This window comes from Eleutherodactylus coqui, chromosome 11 (genome assembly GCF_035609145.1).
Source record: "Eleutherodactylus coqui strain aEleCoq1 chromosome 11, aEleCoq1.hap1, whole genome shotgun sequence".
Classification (NCBI taxonomy): domain Eukaryota; kingdom Metazoa; phylum Chordata; class Amphibia; order Anura; family Eleutherodactylidae; genus Eleutherodactylus; species Eleutherodactylus coqui.
This window is the reverse complement of record NC_089847.1, coordinates 88,006,467-88,024,945: the sequence shown is the minus strand read 5'-3', so window position 1 is coordinate 88,024,945 and position 18,479 is coordinate 88,006,467. Positions and strand designations below refer to the sequence as shown.

At 46.0% G+C, this 18,479-nt stretch overlaps 1 protein-coding gene across 3 annotated transcripts in view; it reads right to left on the bottom strand.

Moving 5' to 3' along the window:
* Positions 1-435: 435 nt before the first annotated feature.
* Positions 436-18,479, bottom strand: part of LOC136582153 (synaptotagmin-A-like) — a 57,844-nt gene continuing 39,800 nt past the window's right edge. For 2 of the 3 annotated variants that reach the window (XM_066582976.1, XM_066582977.1), the window contains 4 exons: positions 16,047-16,436; positions 13,607-13,726; positions 2,544-2,652; positions 436-1,064 (listed from right to left, as the gene is read on the bottom strand). In XM_066582976.1, the coding sequence (XP_066439073.1) occupies positions 763-1,064; positions 2,544-2,652; positions 13,607-13,726; positions 16,047-16,436 (921 nt within the window). In that variant the 3' untranslated portion in view covers positions 436-762. The remainder of the gene's footprint in view (positions 1,065-2,543; positions 2,653-13,606; positions 13,727-16,046; positions 16,437-18,479) is intronic. The other variant, XM_066582978.1, reaches the window with a different exon arrangement.

Here is an 18,479-nt window from a genome sequence, read left to right as displayed (position 1 = left end):
TCTTTCAAAAGATTGAAAGTTTTAGAGATCTTTCTACAGAAAGTATTAATGGCCACAGATGGCCATTAACACTTTATCATCTTCATTCGCATGTAAATGGGCCTCCAGGAGCTGTTTGCAGAGCCCAGTGTGTGAACAATCACACGCACAGATGCATTGTTCTCTTCATGGGTTTCAGCAGAATACAATCCTAACTGCTGGCTCCCCACGGAGATAACAGTCTGCGATCTACTGACAGATAAAGCAAACGGTTTTATCTCCAGTAGCTGATCGATGGATTTTAAAAGTTCACCTTAAAATCATTGTTCAAATGAAAAGTGCCCAATGCTCGCGTTTACATGTAACGATTATTGCTCAAATTCGGTTTGAACGAATTGTGAGCAATAATCGTTGTGTGTAAATGGGCCTTTAGAGATGTACAAAAGGTCATAAAAATGTCAGTCGCTCATTTATTATTTAACATAAATGCATTTACAACATACACCTGACTTGAATCTTCACAGCCTTTGTTTTGTCAAACAATTGTAATTCCAATGTCTATTAGTTTTACATGGCCCCTTTAGAAAATGACCCACAAGCAGTTCTACCTGAATGTGGCATGTGCATGTCGATAGTCTGATCATTTATTTTTAGGAAAGCCCCTAGCTATCTGCCATTGTAGGTTGTAATCCAAGGAGTCAAAAGAATTAGAAGAATTGTCTATATGTCTAATTATTTAGGTGACCGTCACAGAAATAGTCAACAGCCTTCAGAGTCTCTCTCTTAAATATGCAGTAGATGCCAGGCAGCTACTGGTTGGCGTAGTGTTTGCATCATCAAATCCCAATGATTATCTTTGAATTTGGTCTTCTGGTTGCCCACTGTTGTTTGCCCAATAAGCTTCTTTCCACTAGACAAAGTTTCATACAGTGAGATGAGAATCAAGCACTGAGATTTCCCCAGGTCAGGAAGACTAAAAAGAAAAGTCTCATTGAACACTGTCACTTTTGATTTTGCACGGAGACTTGATTTCTGATGCTTTTGCTTGTGGTGGTTAGTGAATACATCTATCCTGGCATACACATCTGAAACGAAAGACAAAAACAAAATACACACATTTTAAAAAAAATTAAAAATTTATAAGATCAAATTATTCTAGATTTTTTAGATTCATTCAGCTTCTCCAAGAACCAGCACCACTCAACAACGAACAGATCGGCCATTCAACTCACTGGGAAAATTCTCGATGGGACGGTCGCGTCCTGAGGCCGGTGGAAGGGCAAAATTTTTACTTTACATTTAATTAGTTGAGATGTCCAAAAAAAAAAAAAAAACCTACTCACCTGTGTCCAGTGGAAGATGGCAATATCAAAGTGGCCCCATGCTGTGGGTAGGCCAAAACCAGCAGCAAGTGGCGCAAACAAGTAGACAGAGGTCAGCAAATCACAAGCGGCAGCCACGAAGGTGGTAGGAGGGGAGAAGCCCATGTGACATGCCTAGATCACAGCAACAAATTTACTATGAAGCACAGAACATGTTGGAATGGGGGGTATGCATTAATATTCCACCTCTCTCTAACCCCTTAAGTATCCATGACATAAATGAACATCATAGACTGGCTTCTCTAGCTTCTATGATGGACATTTATGTCATGTGTCCTATACCCACATGGTCGCTGTGTTATGACAGTCTAGCTTTCACTATGATAGGAAGAATCAGAAAAACTCTGATCCCTGTCATTTAACTTCCTAGACACCACAGTCAATAGTGACAGTAGTATCTAGGGGATTAGAGGGAAGGGGCTCCCTCTCACCTCTCCAAGTTCCCCCATTTGTCCCCAACCGCTGGCTCCAGTCTCCACTATCAGTTTACAGGCAGCTGTGATATGCCATAAACCTGCTGTAGCAGCCAATGACAGCACTCACCCATGACTGCTGCAGCTTGTTTGTAGACGGCCTCAGCGTGCAAATTGACATCACAAGAAGACCATAGTCAGCGGCAGAGGACAAACGGGGAGAGGTGAGCAACTTTTTTTTTTTTATGTTAACGCAAGGGAGACCCATTGACAGGGGATTCCTTAACTCGGACAACTCCTTTAAGCCCTATTTCAAAAATGATTGCTATCCAAAATACATGCACTTAAGTGAAAAACAAATCTTGCTCCCCCTTCAAAAGGTGTCCATATCCTTTAAAGCTGTGCAGGTTCTGCAGAGAAATCACTCAGGCATACCCACTTCTTCTCTACAGCACAGCCAGTAAGGACAGGCTAAAAGGATACTTCCGTTAACTGATGTTATTTCAAAGTCTTGTGGAAATACTTAGGGAGGTTAGAAGGATTCTGGTCAAGTTTATTGAGGCCAAGAGATGATTCTACACTAAAAAAAAGGTTAACTGTAATTTTTTTATTTATAAATATCACCAAGTTTCTTGTCTTTCCTTGCGATGTGGAAAACAAACGGACTTTGATTTTGCTTTAAATTTGAGATTTCACATTAGGAAGCTTTCTTTTAAGAAGTACAACATGCCCTGAGAATGGTAGCTAAGTCTTCCAGTTAAATACATACCTCTCTCCTTAATATTAGGTGAACTAGTTTTGAACTTTAGTATCCCAACTTCTATTTTCTGTGCGGTAGGGAGACATTTCAATGATACTAGGACCTCTCCAATTATGTCCTTCAAGTAAGAAAAAAAAAAAAAACATGCATTAGATAGATCAAATAGAGGCAGAGACTCAGAGAATTCAATTCCTATATTTCTAAGGATGTCACATTCCTTAGCTCAGCACCATACACAGCCAAGAGTAGCGTTGAGTTTATTGCTAAACTCACTGCAGTCTCATTCATTCGTCTGATTGTGAAAAAAATTCTCTGATCATACCTTTTTTCCCCAAAATAAGACAGTCTTATTAACCCCTTCCCTCTCCATGATGTATAGGTACGTCATGAAGCGGAAATAGCTGTTTGTTACAGCTGACACCCGCGGGCAATAGCTGCGATCGGCCATTTAAATCCCCTGAACGACGTTCGGGGGTCCCGCACAGCCCCCCCCGCGGTGAGATCGGGGGAGCCATGCAGGTGTCACGGCAGCCAGGGGACCTTCTGAAAGGCCCCAGGGCTGCCTTACCAGACTGCCAATCAAGCCTTCCCCGTGAGGTGGCTTGATAGACTGCCTGTTAAATGTCAGTATGACATAATGCTATAGCATTACATCATACTGCAGAAGCTATCAAAGCATCGCTGGTTGTAGTCCCACAGGGGGACTTTAAAGTAAAGTAAAGTAAAAAAAAATCAATAACTTTAATTGTAAAAAGAAAAAAAAATTATAAAAAAAAAGTTTAAATCGCCCCTCTTTTGCCATATCTATTATTAAAAAATCTAAATCATAAAATAAAAATATGTATTTGGTATCGCCACGTCCGTAAAAGTACGATCTATCAAAATAGTGCATTATTTTTCCCGCACAGTGAACGTCATCCGAAAAAAAAAATGCATTTTTTTTTAGTTACCGTCTCGCAGAAAAAAAAAACGCAATCAAAAGTGATCAAAAAGTCGAATGTATTCCAAATCGGTACTATCAGAAACTACAGAACATCATGCAAAAAATGAGCCCCCGCTCAACTACACCGATGGAAAAATAAAAAATGACTGCAGAAAATAATTGAAAAAAATTAAATGGTCTTTGAAAAAAAAAAAAACAAACACTATACAAGTTTGGTATCATACCAATCGTACCAAAACGAGGATGGAAAAAGAAAAAGGAACCACGTCATTAAGCGGTTAATTTTTACACAAAAGAGGCACAGTGTCTTATTTTTGGGGATGGGGGCTTATACTCACCTGCTTCGCGGCATCCTGATGCCTCGCAATGGTCTCTGGCGGCGCTGCGGCAAACTGCAGTGTCCTCCCCTTCTGACATCTCAGCTTCTTGCTGGTAAGGGGGCTTTGAATACCACGCCTCCATCAAAGCGAGCGCTGCGATTGGCTCATCTTCTGCCAAGGCGCGGGATAGTTTTTATTTTTACTTTTATACTCAGTTATCCAGCCCAACCGTGCTTGCAAACACGGTGAAAGGATATCCCTGGACGCCGCTCCAAAGAGAAACATGGAGAAGCAAGAAACCTGCTGAAGGCTAACGTGGACAACAGGTGCAGAGGGGTTGACTCCTTCAACACCGGATTAACCCTTCTGGCACCGCGTAAGTCCACCTCATTTAGCTACAAAAGCATTTTTAAACTGCAAGTGAGGCGCATTTTAAAGTACATTTTCTAATTGCGATTGGCTCATCGAGTGCCAGCCAATTACAGCCAGCACTCGATGAGCCAATCACAGCCATTCAGTGAATGACATCACTGAATGGCTGTGATTGGCTGGCCCTCAATCCAATCACAGCGCTCGCTTTGCTGGAGACGGGGTATTCAAGGCTCCGGCACCAGCAAGTAGCTGAAATGTCAGATGGGGAGGACACTGCAGTTTGCCGCAGCACTGCCGGAGACCATCGCGAGGCATCGGAATGCTGCAGACCAGGTGAGTATTGATTTTTTTTTTAAAGCAAGTTAGCTTGGTCTTATATTCAGGGAAGGGCTTATACTTCAAGCCTTCCCTGAAAACTGGGGTAGGTCTCATTATCGGGGTAGGTCCTATTTTCAGGGAAACATTTTTATACCAATCACAGATGACATCTACAGTCAGTACCTAGTATATGTTATTAAGGTTTAACCCCTATAAACCCCTTTAATAGAAGGAACAGAAGAGCTACTGCAATTTCACAGAACACATTTTCTTAGTATCTCCAGACAGAGTGGATAGAAGTTGGGAACTCAGATTCCCTTTCTGGTGCCATTACCCTAATAGCTGTAGCTAGAATGGGAGAGATTCGAGTTCCAGGGCTACTCCATTGACTTTTTATTTCTATTCTTTATGTAGCTATACCCCCAGTATATATAAGGGAGCTAGTGTTATTTTACATAGTAACATAGTATGTTAGGCTAAAAGAAGACAATGTCCATCTAGTTCAGCCTGTTTTAACCCCCAGCCCCCTTGTTGGTCCAGAGGAAAGCAAAAACACAAGCCAATTTAGCTCATTAGGAGGAAAAAAAATTCCTTCCTGACTCCACAATGGCAGCCAGAGTAATCCCTGGATAAACATTTGAGTTCAACAACCCCACTAGTCACCTAATGTTCATATCCTGTAATATTGTAACACTCTAGAAAGCCATGTTTATTGTGCTTATGCCCCATAGGTCTGCTGTAGAGATGAGTGAACGTACTCGTCCGAGCTTGATACTCGTTCGAGTATTAGCGTGTTCGAGATGCTCGTTACTCGTAACGAGTACCACGCGATGTTCGGGTTACTTTCACTTTCATCTCTGAGACGTTAGCGCGCTTTTCTGGCCAATAGAAAGACAGGGAAGGCATTACAACTTCCCCCTGCGACGTTCAAGCCCTATACCACCCCCCTGCAGTGAGTGGCTGGCGAGATCAGGTGTCACCCGAGTATAAAAATCGGCCCCTCCCGCGGCTCGCCACAGATTTGTTCTGACATAGAGGAGGGAAAGTGCTGTTGGTGCCGGAGCTGCTATAGGGAGAGTGTTAGGAGTATTTTTGGCTTCAAGAACCCCAACGGTCCTTCTTAGGGCCACATCTAACCGTGTGCAGTACTGTGGAGGCTGCTTTTTGCAGTGTTGCACTTAATTTTTAAAATTTTTTTTTGTATATCGGCTGTGCAGAGCATTGCGTCCTGCAGTAATTTTACATAGTCCAGGGCCAGTAGTGGTGAGGCAGGGACAGAAGACATATACAGTCTATAAAGGCAGTGGGCTTTTCCAAAAACATTTGGGAAAAAAAAATCTATTTGGGCTGCCTGTGACCGTCCTCAGTGTACTGGGTCTCTGCTGGGGGTAGTAGTCCTACTTTTTTTGTATATCGGCTGTGCAGAGCATTGCGCCCTGCAGTAATTATACATACTCCAGGGGCAGTAGTGGTGGTGAGGCAGGGACAGAAGACATATATTGTGAGGCAGGGACAGAAGACCTATATTTATTGAATATAGGCAGTGGGCCTTTCCAAAAACATTTGGGGAAAAAAAATCTATTTGGGCTGCCTGTGACTGTCCTCAGTGTTCTGGGTCTGTGCTGGGTGTAGTTGTCCTCCTAATTCATACGCAGCCAGCTAAGTGTTACAGCAGGCTTGCGCAAAATTCTTTCCTGGCGTTCCGTAAGCGAAGTCAGCCTCCAACCACAGGCCAATAAGCGGCACATTTAATTACAGCGTTCTGTTTCTGCACTACTGGTAATACACCATGCTGAGGGGTAGGCCTAGAGGACGTGGACGCGGGCGAAGACGCGGAGGCCCAAGTCAGGGTGTGGGCACAGGCCGAGCTCCTGATCCACGTGTATCGTAGCCGACTGCTGCAGAATTAAGAGAGAGGCACGTTTCTGGCGTCCCCACATTCATCTCACAATTAATCGGTCCACGCGGTAGACATTTATTAGAAAATGAGCAGTGTATGCAGGTCCTGTCGTGGATGGCAGAAAGTGCATCCAGCAATCTATCGAACACCCAGAGTTCTGCGCCGTCCACTGCTGCAACTCTGAATCCTCTGGCTGCTGATCCTCCTTCCTCCCAGCCTCCTCACTCCATTACAATGACACATTCTGAGGAGCAGGCAGACTCCCAGGAACTGTTCCCAGGCCCAGAATGGCCAGCAATGGTTCCTCTCCCACCGGAGGAGTTTGTCGTGACCGATGCCCAACCTTTTGAAAGTTCCCGGGGTCCAGGTCTTCAGAGGGGGAGGCAAGGGCAGCAGCAGGGCAGGTGGCAAGAGGCAGTGCGGTGGCCAGGGGTAGAGGCAGGGCCAGACCGAATAATCCACCAACTGTTTCCCAAAGCGCCCCCTCGCGCCATGCCACCCTGCAGAGGCCGAGGTGCTCAAAGGTCTGGCAGTTTTTCACTGAGAGTGCAGACGACCGACGAACAGTGGTGTGCAACCTTTGTCGCGCCAAGATCAGCCGGGGAGCCACCACCACCAGCATGCGCAGACATATGATGGCCAAGCACCCCACAAGGTGGGAGGAAGGCCGTTCACCGCCTCCGGTTTGCACCGCTGCCTCTCCCCCTGTGCCCCAACCTGTCACTGAGATCCAACCCCCCTCTCAGGGCACAGGCAATACCGTCTCCTGGCCTGCACCCACACCCTCACTTCCGCTGTCCTCGGCCCCATCCACCAATGTCTGTCAGCGCACCGTCCAGCCGTCGCTAGCGCAAGTGTTGGAGCGCAAGCACGCCGCCACGCACCCGCACGCTCAAGCGTTAAACGTGCACATAGCCAAATTTATCAGCCTGGAGATGCTGCCGTATAGGGTTGTGGAAACGGAGTCTTTCAAAAGTATGATGGCGGCGGCGGCGGCCCCGCGCTACTCAATTCCCAGTCGCCACTACTTTTCCCGATGTGCCGTCCCAGCCCTGCACGACCACATCTCCCGCAACATTGTACGCGCCCTCACCAACGCGGTTACTGGCAAGGTCCACTTAACAACGGACACGTGGACAAGCACAGGCGGGCAGGGCCACTATATCTCCCTGACGGCACATTGGGTGAATTTAGTGGACGCTGGACAGAGTCAGAGCCTGGGACCGCTCACGTCCTACCCACCCCCAGAATTGCGGGCCCCAGCTCGGTGGTGTATGCTTCCTCCACTAAACCACCCTCCTCCTCCTCGTCCTCCTCCTACGCAACCTCTGTCTCGCAATCAAGATGTGTCAACAGCAGCACGTCGCCAGCAGTCGGTGTCGCGCGGCATGGCAGCACAGCGGTGGGCAAGCGTCAGCAGGCCGTGCTGAAACTACTTAGCTTAGGAGACAAGAGGCACACAGCCCACGAACTGCTGCAGGGTCTGACAGAGCAGACCGACCGCTGGCTTGCGCCGCTGAGCCTCCAACCGGGCATGGTCGTGTGTGACAACGGCCGTAACCTGGTGGCGGCTCTGCAGCTCGGCAGCCTCACGCACGTGCCATGCCTGGCCCACGTCTTTAATTTGGTGGTTCAGCGGTTTCTGAAAAGCTACCCACACTTGTCAGACCTGCTCGGAAAGGTGCGCCGGCTCTGCGCACATTTCCGCAAGTCCCACACGGACGCTGGCACCCTGCAACATCGGTTTCATCTGCCAGTGCACCGACTGCTGTGTGACGTGCCCACACGGCGGAACTCTACGCTCCACATGTTGGCCAGGCTCTATGAGCAGCGTAGAGCTATAGTGAGATACCAACTCCAACATGGGCGGCGCAGTGGGAGTCAGCCTCCTCAATTCTTTACAGAAGAGTGGGCCTGGTTGGCAGACATCTGCCAGGTCCTTGGAAACTTTGAGGAGTCTACCCAGATGGTGAGCGGGGATGCTGCAATCATTAGCGTCACCATTCCTCTGCTATGCCTCTTGAGAAGTTCCCTGCAAAGCATAAGGGCAGACGCTTTGCGCTCGGAAACAGAGCCGGGGGAAGACAGTATGTCGCTGGATAGTCAGAGCACCCTCCTGTCTATATCTCAGCGCATTGAGGAGAAGGAGAAGGAGGAGGAGGAGGAGGAGCATGAGGAGGAGGAGGAGGGGGGGGGAAGAGCCAGCTTGGCCCACTGCTGAGGGTACCCATGGTGCTTGCCTGTCATCCTTTCAGCATGTATGGCCTGAGGAGGAGGAGGAGGAGGAGGATCCTGAAAGTGATCTTCCTAGTGAGGACAGCCATGTGTTGCATACAGGTACCCTGGCACACATGGCTGACTTCATGTTAGGATGCCGTTCTCGTGACCCTCGCGTTACACGCATTCTGGCCACTACGGATTACTGGGTGTACACACTGCTTGACCCACGGTATAAGGAGAACCTTTCCACTCTCATACCCGAAGAGGAAAGGGGGTTCGAGAGTGATGATATACCACAGGACCCTGGCGGACAAACTGATGGTAAAATTCCCATCCGACAGCGCTAGTGGCCGAAGGCGCAGTTCCGAGGGCCAGGGAGCAGGGGCGGCGCAGAGATCAGGCAGCATGTACAGCACAGGCAGGGGAACACTCTCTAAGGCCTTTGACAGCTTTCTGGCTCCACAGCAAGACTGTGTCACCGGTCCCCAGTCAAGGCTGAGTCGGCGGGAGCACTGTAAAAGGATGGTGAGGGAGTACGTAGCCGATTGCACGACCGTCCTCCGTGACGCCTCTGCCCCCTACAACTACTGGGTGTCGAAGCTGGACACGTGGCCTGAACTCGCGCTGTATGCCCTGGAGGTGCTTGCTTGTCCTGCGGCTAGCGTCTTGTCAGAGAGGGTGTTTAGTGCGGCTGGGGGAATCATCACAGATAAGCGTACCCGCCTGTCAACCGACAGTGCCGACAGGCTTACACTCATCAAGATGAACAAAGCCTGGATTTCCCCAGACTTCTCTTCTCCACCAGCGGACAGCAGCGATACCTAAGCAATACGTAGGCTGCACCCGCGGATGGAAGCATCGTTCTCTATCACCATCAAAAACGTGGACCTTTTAGCTTCATCAATCTGTGTATAATATTCATCCTCCTCCTCCTGCTCCTCCTCCTGAAACCTGACGTAATCACGCCGAACGGGCAATTTTTCTTACGCCCACAAGGTTCAGTCATATAATTTTTATAAACAATTTTTATACGTTTCAATGCTCATTAAAGAGTTGAAACTTTTACCTGAACCAATTTTTATTTTAACTGGGCTGCCTCCAGGCCTAGTTACTAGAGATGAGCGAGCGTACTCGGATAAGCACTACTCGCTCGAGTAATTGGCTTTATCCGAGTATCGCTGTGCTCGGGTCTAAAGATTCGGGTGTGGCTGCGGCTGACAGGTGAGTCGCAGCGGGGAGCAGGGGAGAGCGGGCGGGAGAGAAGGAGAGAAAGATCTTACCTCCGTTCCTCCCCGCTCTCCCCTGCAGCTCCCCGCTCCGTGCCGGCACCCGAATCTTTAGACCCGAGCACAGCGATACTCGGATAAAGCCAATTACTCGAGCGAGTAGTGCTTATCCGAGTACGCTCGCTCATCTCTACTAGTTACCAATTAAGCCACATTAACCAAAGCGATTAATGGGTTTTACCTGCCCTCTTGGTTGGGCATGGGCAATTTTTCTGACGTACATTAGTACTGTTGGTACACCAATTTTTTGGGGCCCTCGCCTACAGTGTAATCCAATTATTTTTTTGCCCACCTGCATAAAAGCTGACGTTACATCAGCTGTGCTGGGCACTGCAATGGGATATATTTATGTACCGCCGGTGGGTTCCAGGGAGCCACCCATGCCGTGGGTCCACACGGAGTTGTAACTACATGTGTCCACTTCTAAAGAGCCCCAGTCTGACCGGGGCATGCAGTGTGGGCCGAAGCCCACTTGCATTAAACATGACATTACCTCAGCTGTGATGGGCACTGCAATGGGATACATTAATGTACAGCCGGTGGGTTCCAGGGAGCCACCCATGCTGTGGGTGCACACGGAATTCCCATTGCGGAGTTGTACCTGCCTGTGACTATTTATTAAAAACCGCGGTCTGACTGGGGCATGCAGACACCTTGACAGAATGAATAGTGTGTGGCACATAGGTTCCCCATTGCTATGCCCACATGTGCAGCTCCTGATGGAGGTGGCACAGGATTATATTTCTCATTGCTTCTGTACAGCATTGTGGGCTATCGCCCCGCTCCTTTTAAAGAGGGTCGCTGCCTAGCCGTGCCAACCCTCTGCAGTGTGTGCCTGTGGTTCCTCCTCATGGCAGACGCACTTATCAATAGACATGAGGGTGGTGTAGTATGAGGGCAGCTGAAGGCTGCGCAGGGACAATTTGGTGTGCGCTGTGGACACTGAGTCGTGCGGGGGGGGGGGGTTGGGCAGCATGTAACCCAGGAGAAGTGGCAGCGGAGTGTCATGCAGGCAGTGATTGTGCTTTGTTGGAGGTAGTGTGGTGCTTAGCTAAGGTATGCATTGCTAATGAGGGCTTTTCAGAAGTAAAAGTTGTTGGGGGGGGGCACTCTTGCCGCTATTGTGGCTTAATAGTGGGACCTGGGAACTTGAGATGCAGCCCAACATGTAGGCCCTCGCCTGCCCTATCCGTTGCTGTGTCGTTCCCATCACTTTCTTGAATTGCCCCGATTTTCACAAATGGAAACCTTAGCGAGTATCGGCGATATACAAAAATGCTCGGGTCGCCCATTGACTTCAATGGGGTTCGTTACTCGAAACGAACCCTCGAGCATCGCGAAAATTTCGTCCCGAGTAACAAGCACCCGAGCATTTTGGTGCTCGCTCATCTCCAGTCTGCTGTAAAGCATCTCTCAAAACTTTACTAACTGCAGCCAAGGCAAAAATCACCGTTCCCATAATTATTTGCAGAAAATAAAATAAAAAATCTACAATATAAAAAAAAAACAAGATTTAAAAACTGAATATTTTTCACCATCTGGCTTTATTTAGTGAAAAAATATAGGGGAGCAGTCCCCTTCAAGATTTGTACTATAGTTTTGTGCAGGGATACACAACATATACTGATTTGAAGGCCACGCTGCCATACTGAACCACTTTCAATAGCTGCAAGAATATTCCCACCTAAGACATTTATGGTATATCCCAAGAATATACCATAATAAATCAAAGCAAGTTCCACTTCCAGGACTCCTCCTCCTCCCCCTCTCCTCCCCCCGCGGCAAATCCGCCCTGTGTAAACCCAGCCTTAGGATATTTTTATTAAATTCTCACTGTGCTTTCAAAAGGTCCTAAGATGTACAGCGTCAACTTTAGGGGCCATTTGAAGAGAAAGATTATACACTTGAGTAGTCTCACACACAACATTTTTTGGAAAAACAATGCTGTCGTTTTTGTGGCAGTTTTTTCTTGCCTTTTAAATTCAAAAGAAGTGGAAAATTTTGAGGTAAAAGTAATATTTCTTACTTAATCCACGTCTAGCTTTGGCTTAAAAAAACAAAGCAAAAAAAAAATGCAGTGGAGCGCAGTGTATAAAATGTCCTTAAATGTATATTTACCAAATGGCCGATAGAATAAAGATCTGATGCTTGTAGATAAGGCACCACTATTAAAATGCAGCTCTCTAACAATTGAGCTATGTTCTCAGTCATATCTGTATGATAGGAACTAAGCAAGTACAAGTATTCAGCTTTGAGCCCACACCAAAAAGGTACCAAAAAAAGTTATTAATTAACCATTTGATTGATGTGAAACAAAGAAACATATACAGTTGCAATTTTATTGTTGCTATTCAGAAATTACAGTACTATGCAAAACAACTGCATAAAGGACCAACTTGATTAACACCACATTTGGGCATTAGGTTCTGCAAGATAAAGCGGCATATGTGTACTGCTATGTAGGCAAAGTTGACCTTGGTTCTCAAAACAGAGGAAAATGTATATTGGCCAAATTTATGCAAAAAGGACACTCTTGGCATGCCTTCAATTCAATGGGATCTGAGACTGCATTGCCAACCCAGGTCGCTGCACTATGGATAGAGCTTCCAACTCTGTTGGCATTGAGAGCAGGCAGGGCAAACAACTGATCAGCGAGGGGCAGACCGCTACCAATCAACTATTGATGACCTATACGGAGGACAGAACATTATAGTAAACCACTAGAAAACTGGGTTTTATCATGACTATTAGAACTTTTCCAGCATCTGCGCCCATTATAAAATTATACTCATCTCTCTTCGGACACCCAAAGCAAAGCTCAGAGTCTCACATTACCCCGGCTTCCAGGAAGACAGCCAGGAGGAAGCAGGTGACTGCTTCAGCCATTGAGAGGCTGCAGCATCATGTCTCCCCAAACTCCTGGCATCATGGCTCCCAGGATATGGGTGCTGATGAGAGGAGAACTAACTGTGATGCAGTGGCCTCCGATTGGCTGCAGCAGACACGTGCTTCTGCTCCGCTCTCTGCCAGAAAGCCGGCACCAGGACAGTGCGAGCCCTTCAGCTCCACGTTTAGGATCCAAGGAGAGATGAGAATGATCTATTTTTTTTAGCTTATAATTGGCCCAGCTGCTTGAAAACATTTTATAGTCTTCATAAAACCCCTTTAAGGTACTTATATCAGATCATATTTTATGCTCCATTGCCAAAAATGCAATCAAGTCTCTGTCAATTAGACCGAAAAAGTTAAGAGTAGACCCTCTTGCTAATCAAGAGACAGAAAATGTAGCCCAATAATGTTAATATGTCTAACCCTGCTGTCAGACTGCTGCTGTACCTCTTGTCTCATGGACTGAATGCAAGTGGCAGTGAAAGTTTTACTTTTGGGAGGTACACGTCAAACATATAGACACCAATTTATGCTTTCCTCCTAATTAACAGTTTTCAATTTGGACCAATTTGTTGCAATTAGGTGCCAACTCCCAAGGGCGTGGAACAGTTTTTGTGCCAGGAAATTGTCAACTAGCCAACCCCAGGTCATGCCAAATGTACATATTAAAGGCCAATATTTGTGGCGAATTGATATATGCCCATGAGATAATTTAGATGGCGTACCATTTGTGACATTTTTATTAAAATAAATAAAATAAAAATAAATCCCAAGGAAGATAATATTTTAGGATACAGCATTTATTATATATTACATAGGTATACCTTTGATTTCTCCTGTAATTCTTCATTGAATTCAAAACTTTCAGAAACCTTTAGGTCTTTCAGTACAGTCCTTGTCTCACCAATTAGTGTGTGTCTGGAATATTTGTCAAAATCTTTCACCTTTGTTGGCAAGATAAAATAAATTACTACACTTTGTGTATTTAGCCATTTCAACACAACTATTTTCTAATTTTTCCAATTATTTCCCACCATCAATAAATCTTTATGGATAATTTTGTTAATAATTAGTCCTGAAAACAGAAAACCAAGATATGATGCTCATCAGAAAGGGGACATACAAAACGATATTCCCAACAATACAAAAACATTCTATGGAAATCATATCCTTGCACTGACTCACCAATTCACTCCTGAAAAAAATAAAATAATTATGACATTTAAAAACAATTAACTTCTAAGAGTTAAAGGGTTGGTCTCGTAATGAGCACCTCTTCTCGAAAGGTAGTTGTTCCATAAAGCAGCCAAATCACAGCTAGGGAAATGCGGCATTACATGCAGACCATTCTTAGTTCTTGTTCAGGTGGACGTAGGTTTCACGTTGCTAGCAGCGCACAGAACGCGCTTCTATAAGGAACCAGTAGGTTCCTATAGAAGCATTCACATGAAAGATTTTTAGAAGCGCAAAATCCTTGCACCTGCTAAAGACAGGAAATGCGTGGCTAGAATGCCCGCATCTAAGGTCCATGCTAAAAGATACGCCTGACCTATCTTTGGTGCGAGCTGCGCAGGAGTTTCCATTGACTTCTACAAGAGCAGGAGTTTATGGAAACTCCTGTGCAGAAAAAGAAGATTCCCTGCTGCTTACAGCGGGACATTTAAAACTTGCAGCTCAGAAGCACATTTTACATGTCCCACTGTAAATCCCTGTTAGTCCCTGTGGGGATGAGGGGGCTCCCCGAGGGTTCCCTTAATCCCCACGGGGACTAGCAGGAATTTATAGCGGGACATTTAAAATGTGCTTCTGGGCAGGACGTTTTAAATGTCTTGCTGTACGCAATTGGGTTTTCCTTCAGCCCCGTTACTGGGCAATTTCCCAGAAGCAGGGGGGGGGGGGGCAGTGCAGGGAAAGAGTGAACAGGCTAAGGGTTAATCCCCCATAGCAGAATGAGAGCGCAGAGCTATGGGGGATTAAACCATAGTAGGGAGAGACAGAGCAGGGATATGGGTTAATCCCCCATAGCAGGGAGAGAGAGCAGTGCTATGGGGGATTAACCCATAGCAGGGAGAGACAGAGCAGTGCCATGGGTTAATCCCCTACAGCCCTGCTCTCTCTGATATGGGAAGGGGAGGGGGGGAATAAACCCATAGCCCTGCTCTGTCTCTCCCTGCTATGAGTTAATCCCCCATAGCCCTGCTCTCTCTCTCTCCCTTCTATGGGTTAATCCCAAAGCCTTGCAGGGCTTCTTCTCTCTCTATTCCTGCTCCTGCAGCTGTGCTTTTTAAAGCGCAGCTGCTCCAGTGAGAGGGTGATTTTCATGCACATGAAGCTCAGGTCTTCTGCACATAAAACATTACCCTTCACACAATCTTCACAGCTCTCTAGTCTCTTTTTGTGCTGCTAGCAGCGTGAGAACTAAGTTCGTCTAAACAAACCCTGATGAATAGGCGACTGTAAATTTGTGAATGGGCTAGGTCCACTAGAATAAGAGCTGCTCTTGCTTAGCAACTCCCCATTTTGGCTACTGGCAGAACTGCCCAAGAGACAGACCCCCCTCCCTTATGACAATGATATGGAAAGGTGTTATCTCTATTAGATATCCCATTTCAATCCTGAAAAAAAATATTAGATACTGTAGTACTAACCAAAATATTAAAAGGGTAACTAAACTTACAAAAAAAAACACAACACAACAACCTTCTGAACTGTCAATGACAGGTCAGAAGTATTGATCAGTGGGTGTCTGGGTGCTAAGACCCTTGCATCAGTCACGTAAAGGGAACCTGTCAGCAGAACTTTGTAATATTGTCCAAGAGTAGCACTGCAATATGCAGCACTGCTTTGTTCTACATAGTCCATTTGCTTGCTCTGGAAAAAAAAACATACCTGAATAATTTGTGTTTAACGTTCCCCCTCAGTATATAAATGAGGCAGAGAGGTCCAGTGGGCTGTCAGGACCATCTCTGCTTGCAGCCTGCTCGTCATCTAATTCCGCCCCTCTTGGGCTGTCTAACAGGTAGCACAGCAAAGTCTTGCACATGCGCCCATCAAGTAGTACATGTGTAAAAGAACTTTACCTTTTGTTGGCAACTTCACTTGGCTCTACAATGCGCTGTGTGTCCAAGAAGTCTAGAGGAGTGGAATTAGGCGACAAAAGCTCAAAGCAGAGATGGTCCAGACTTTTTAAAAAACGTTTAGTTACACTTTCAATAAAAATGGTTTTTGCATATATGGCTAAAAAAAGAATTTTAGATGCCATACCTCAAGCTTTATACTTAGGTTTGATAATGGGTAATCCTTTAGATGAAATAAAAAGTCTTCATCAAATATTGGATTTCTGCTGTTTTTAACTACCCTGGTTTCATATTCATGGAGGACAGATTGCACTTCAGATTGTGGCTCGTCTGCTTTAGAGAAGACTCGAATCCTTACAAATGGGTCTCTTGTGTATTCTGGAAGATCCGTAGCTTCAATGACAGCAAGTCTTAAGGTTGTTGTCTTTTCATTATAATGAAGATGAAATTTAAGCCTGCCTCTGGCCCCTTGAGGATAATCAGAGTCACTTCCCACATTATCTAGGCTTTCTGTACTAGGAGGTGAAGGGGTTAAGTGTACTTCCAGTTTCTCCATTTCTTTCTGCATAAGTTGGATCTAGTAGAGGGGAAAAAAAAAAACATAGCACTAAAAATAGGATCACTTTTAAGGGTACGTTCACATGGTATGGAAATGCTGCGGAATTTCCGCAGCATTTCCACAGCCAAAACACAGTCGAAATCCACACCATTGGTTCTGACTTGAAATCAGCTGTGTATCTACATCCAGTTTCGACAGATACAGTGCTCCCCTCACCTCCCAATTCTTCGTGCCATCAGTGTAGCCTTTCATCAGATACCCAGTGGCTTCTAGTGAGTGCAACACCACTGGTCAGGTAATACAGTTTCCGCTCCAAGACAGTTGTTTGAACTTTTAATCATAAAATAGAGGTTTCTAGCATTGAAAATATTAATGCTTAAAAGAAGCTGTCACTTTAGAAGCTGGCCACTTTAAAAGGATTTTCCAAGACTTAAAAAAAATTTTTGAATTGCAATTTCCAAAAGTGGAGAGAAAAAAATAAATAAATAAAAATCACAGCATGCTCTATTTTTGTGTGCATGGACGGATTCCATTGAAGTTGATAGAAGTCGTCCAACCCAGGGCCCTTCCGCAATTGACACTGCGGAAAGGTTGCGGATTCCACGCCATCGTGGGAAAAAGAAACTATACTGCGTATGTCCAACAGCTAGCCGTCTGGACCATACACCGTACAGAAAACACAGGTACGTGAGGGCGCTAACTGGGCACAGGGTCAGATTCCGCTGAGGGCTCCCACATGTGAAATCTGACTTTTTCGTGTGCAGCTGGCCTAGGGCAGACCTCTCTTGGCTCTATTAGAGCTCAAAACAATAGGCCTCTTTCACACGGGCGACAGCGATATCGCTGCTACAAAATCACTGCAATATCGCAGCTTTGTACATGTGATTTTATAGCATCAGTGATGCTTTTTTCTTGTGAAAAATGTTGCATTGCATCGCTGCTACCCGTGATTTTCTTGCACAAGTTTATCACGAGAAGCCCTGCATACCCGCACAGACGTCTCCACATCTGGGTTCGCTGTACTGTGCATGGTCCTCACAGTTCGCCGTCGGACATGCGCAGTACAAGTTGTTTTTTCTTTTAATCTCCTGCTTTCCCGCGGGGTCCGCAGTATCAGCTGTGTGTGTGCCGCAGATCGGACAGCTTACATTGACTTCAATGGAAGTCGTCCGTGCGGGAACCGCACAAAAATGGAGCATGCTGCGACTTGTTTTCCAGACCAAAAGGTCCACAAAACAAATACACATGCTTTAATTAATTTGCGGATAAAAGGCATTTCTCCTAACATTTGCTGGTAACTCTAATACTCTTTGGATACATATATATCTACACTGAATGATCACTGCATTATATACACCTGGTGTGTGACATCTTGTACTCAGTAACATGGTACCATGTGATGGCCACGTCACAATCTGCTCTCCGATAATGTGCGGGCCTTTTTTCTGCACGGAAGAAGGCAATAATTGGTAGTCATAGGTAAAGGTGGTGACTTGAGTGTCTCTAACCACGAGCAGATGATTGGTGGCCGAAGGTGTGGTGACAGTACTTCTGAAAGTGTCGCACTGCTTGGCTGTTCCCAAACCATGGTATCAAGAGTGTACCAAGACTGGTTTAACCATAGACCGACATCTGACAGAAGATCACAGGCCACATGTGGTTGAGAAACAAATGTGAGTCAGTGGACCAATTGATCCAGAGGTACAACAGCGGGGAAGTTAGACAAATTTGACATTGGATATGTGACATGCCTTGCGCTGACTGGGGTTTCATTGCAGAAAACCAACAAGGGTGCGGTTGATGACCCAATGTCTTCACCAACAATGCCTTGCATGGGCTCATGAAAGGGGTTATTAGACCTCGGACACATGACAGAAGGTTTTCTGGAGTGACGAGTCCCATTTCCTGCTGACCCATATGGATGACTGGGTCTACATCTGGTGTAAACAGCAGGAAGCTGTATTTCATGGGTGTACCGTTAGAATTCAACAGGCTTGTGGTGTTGCCACCATGGTTTGGGGAGCATTGGCCTAAGACCATTGGTCGTTATATTACAACCCT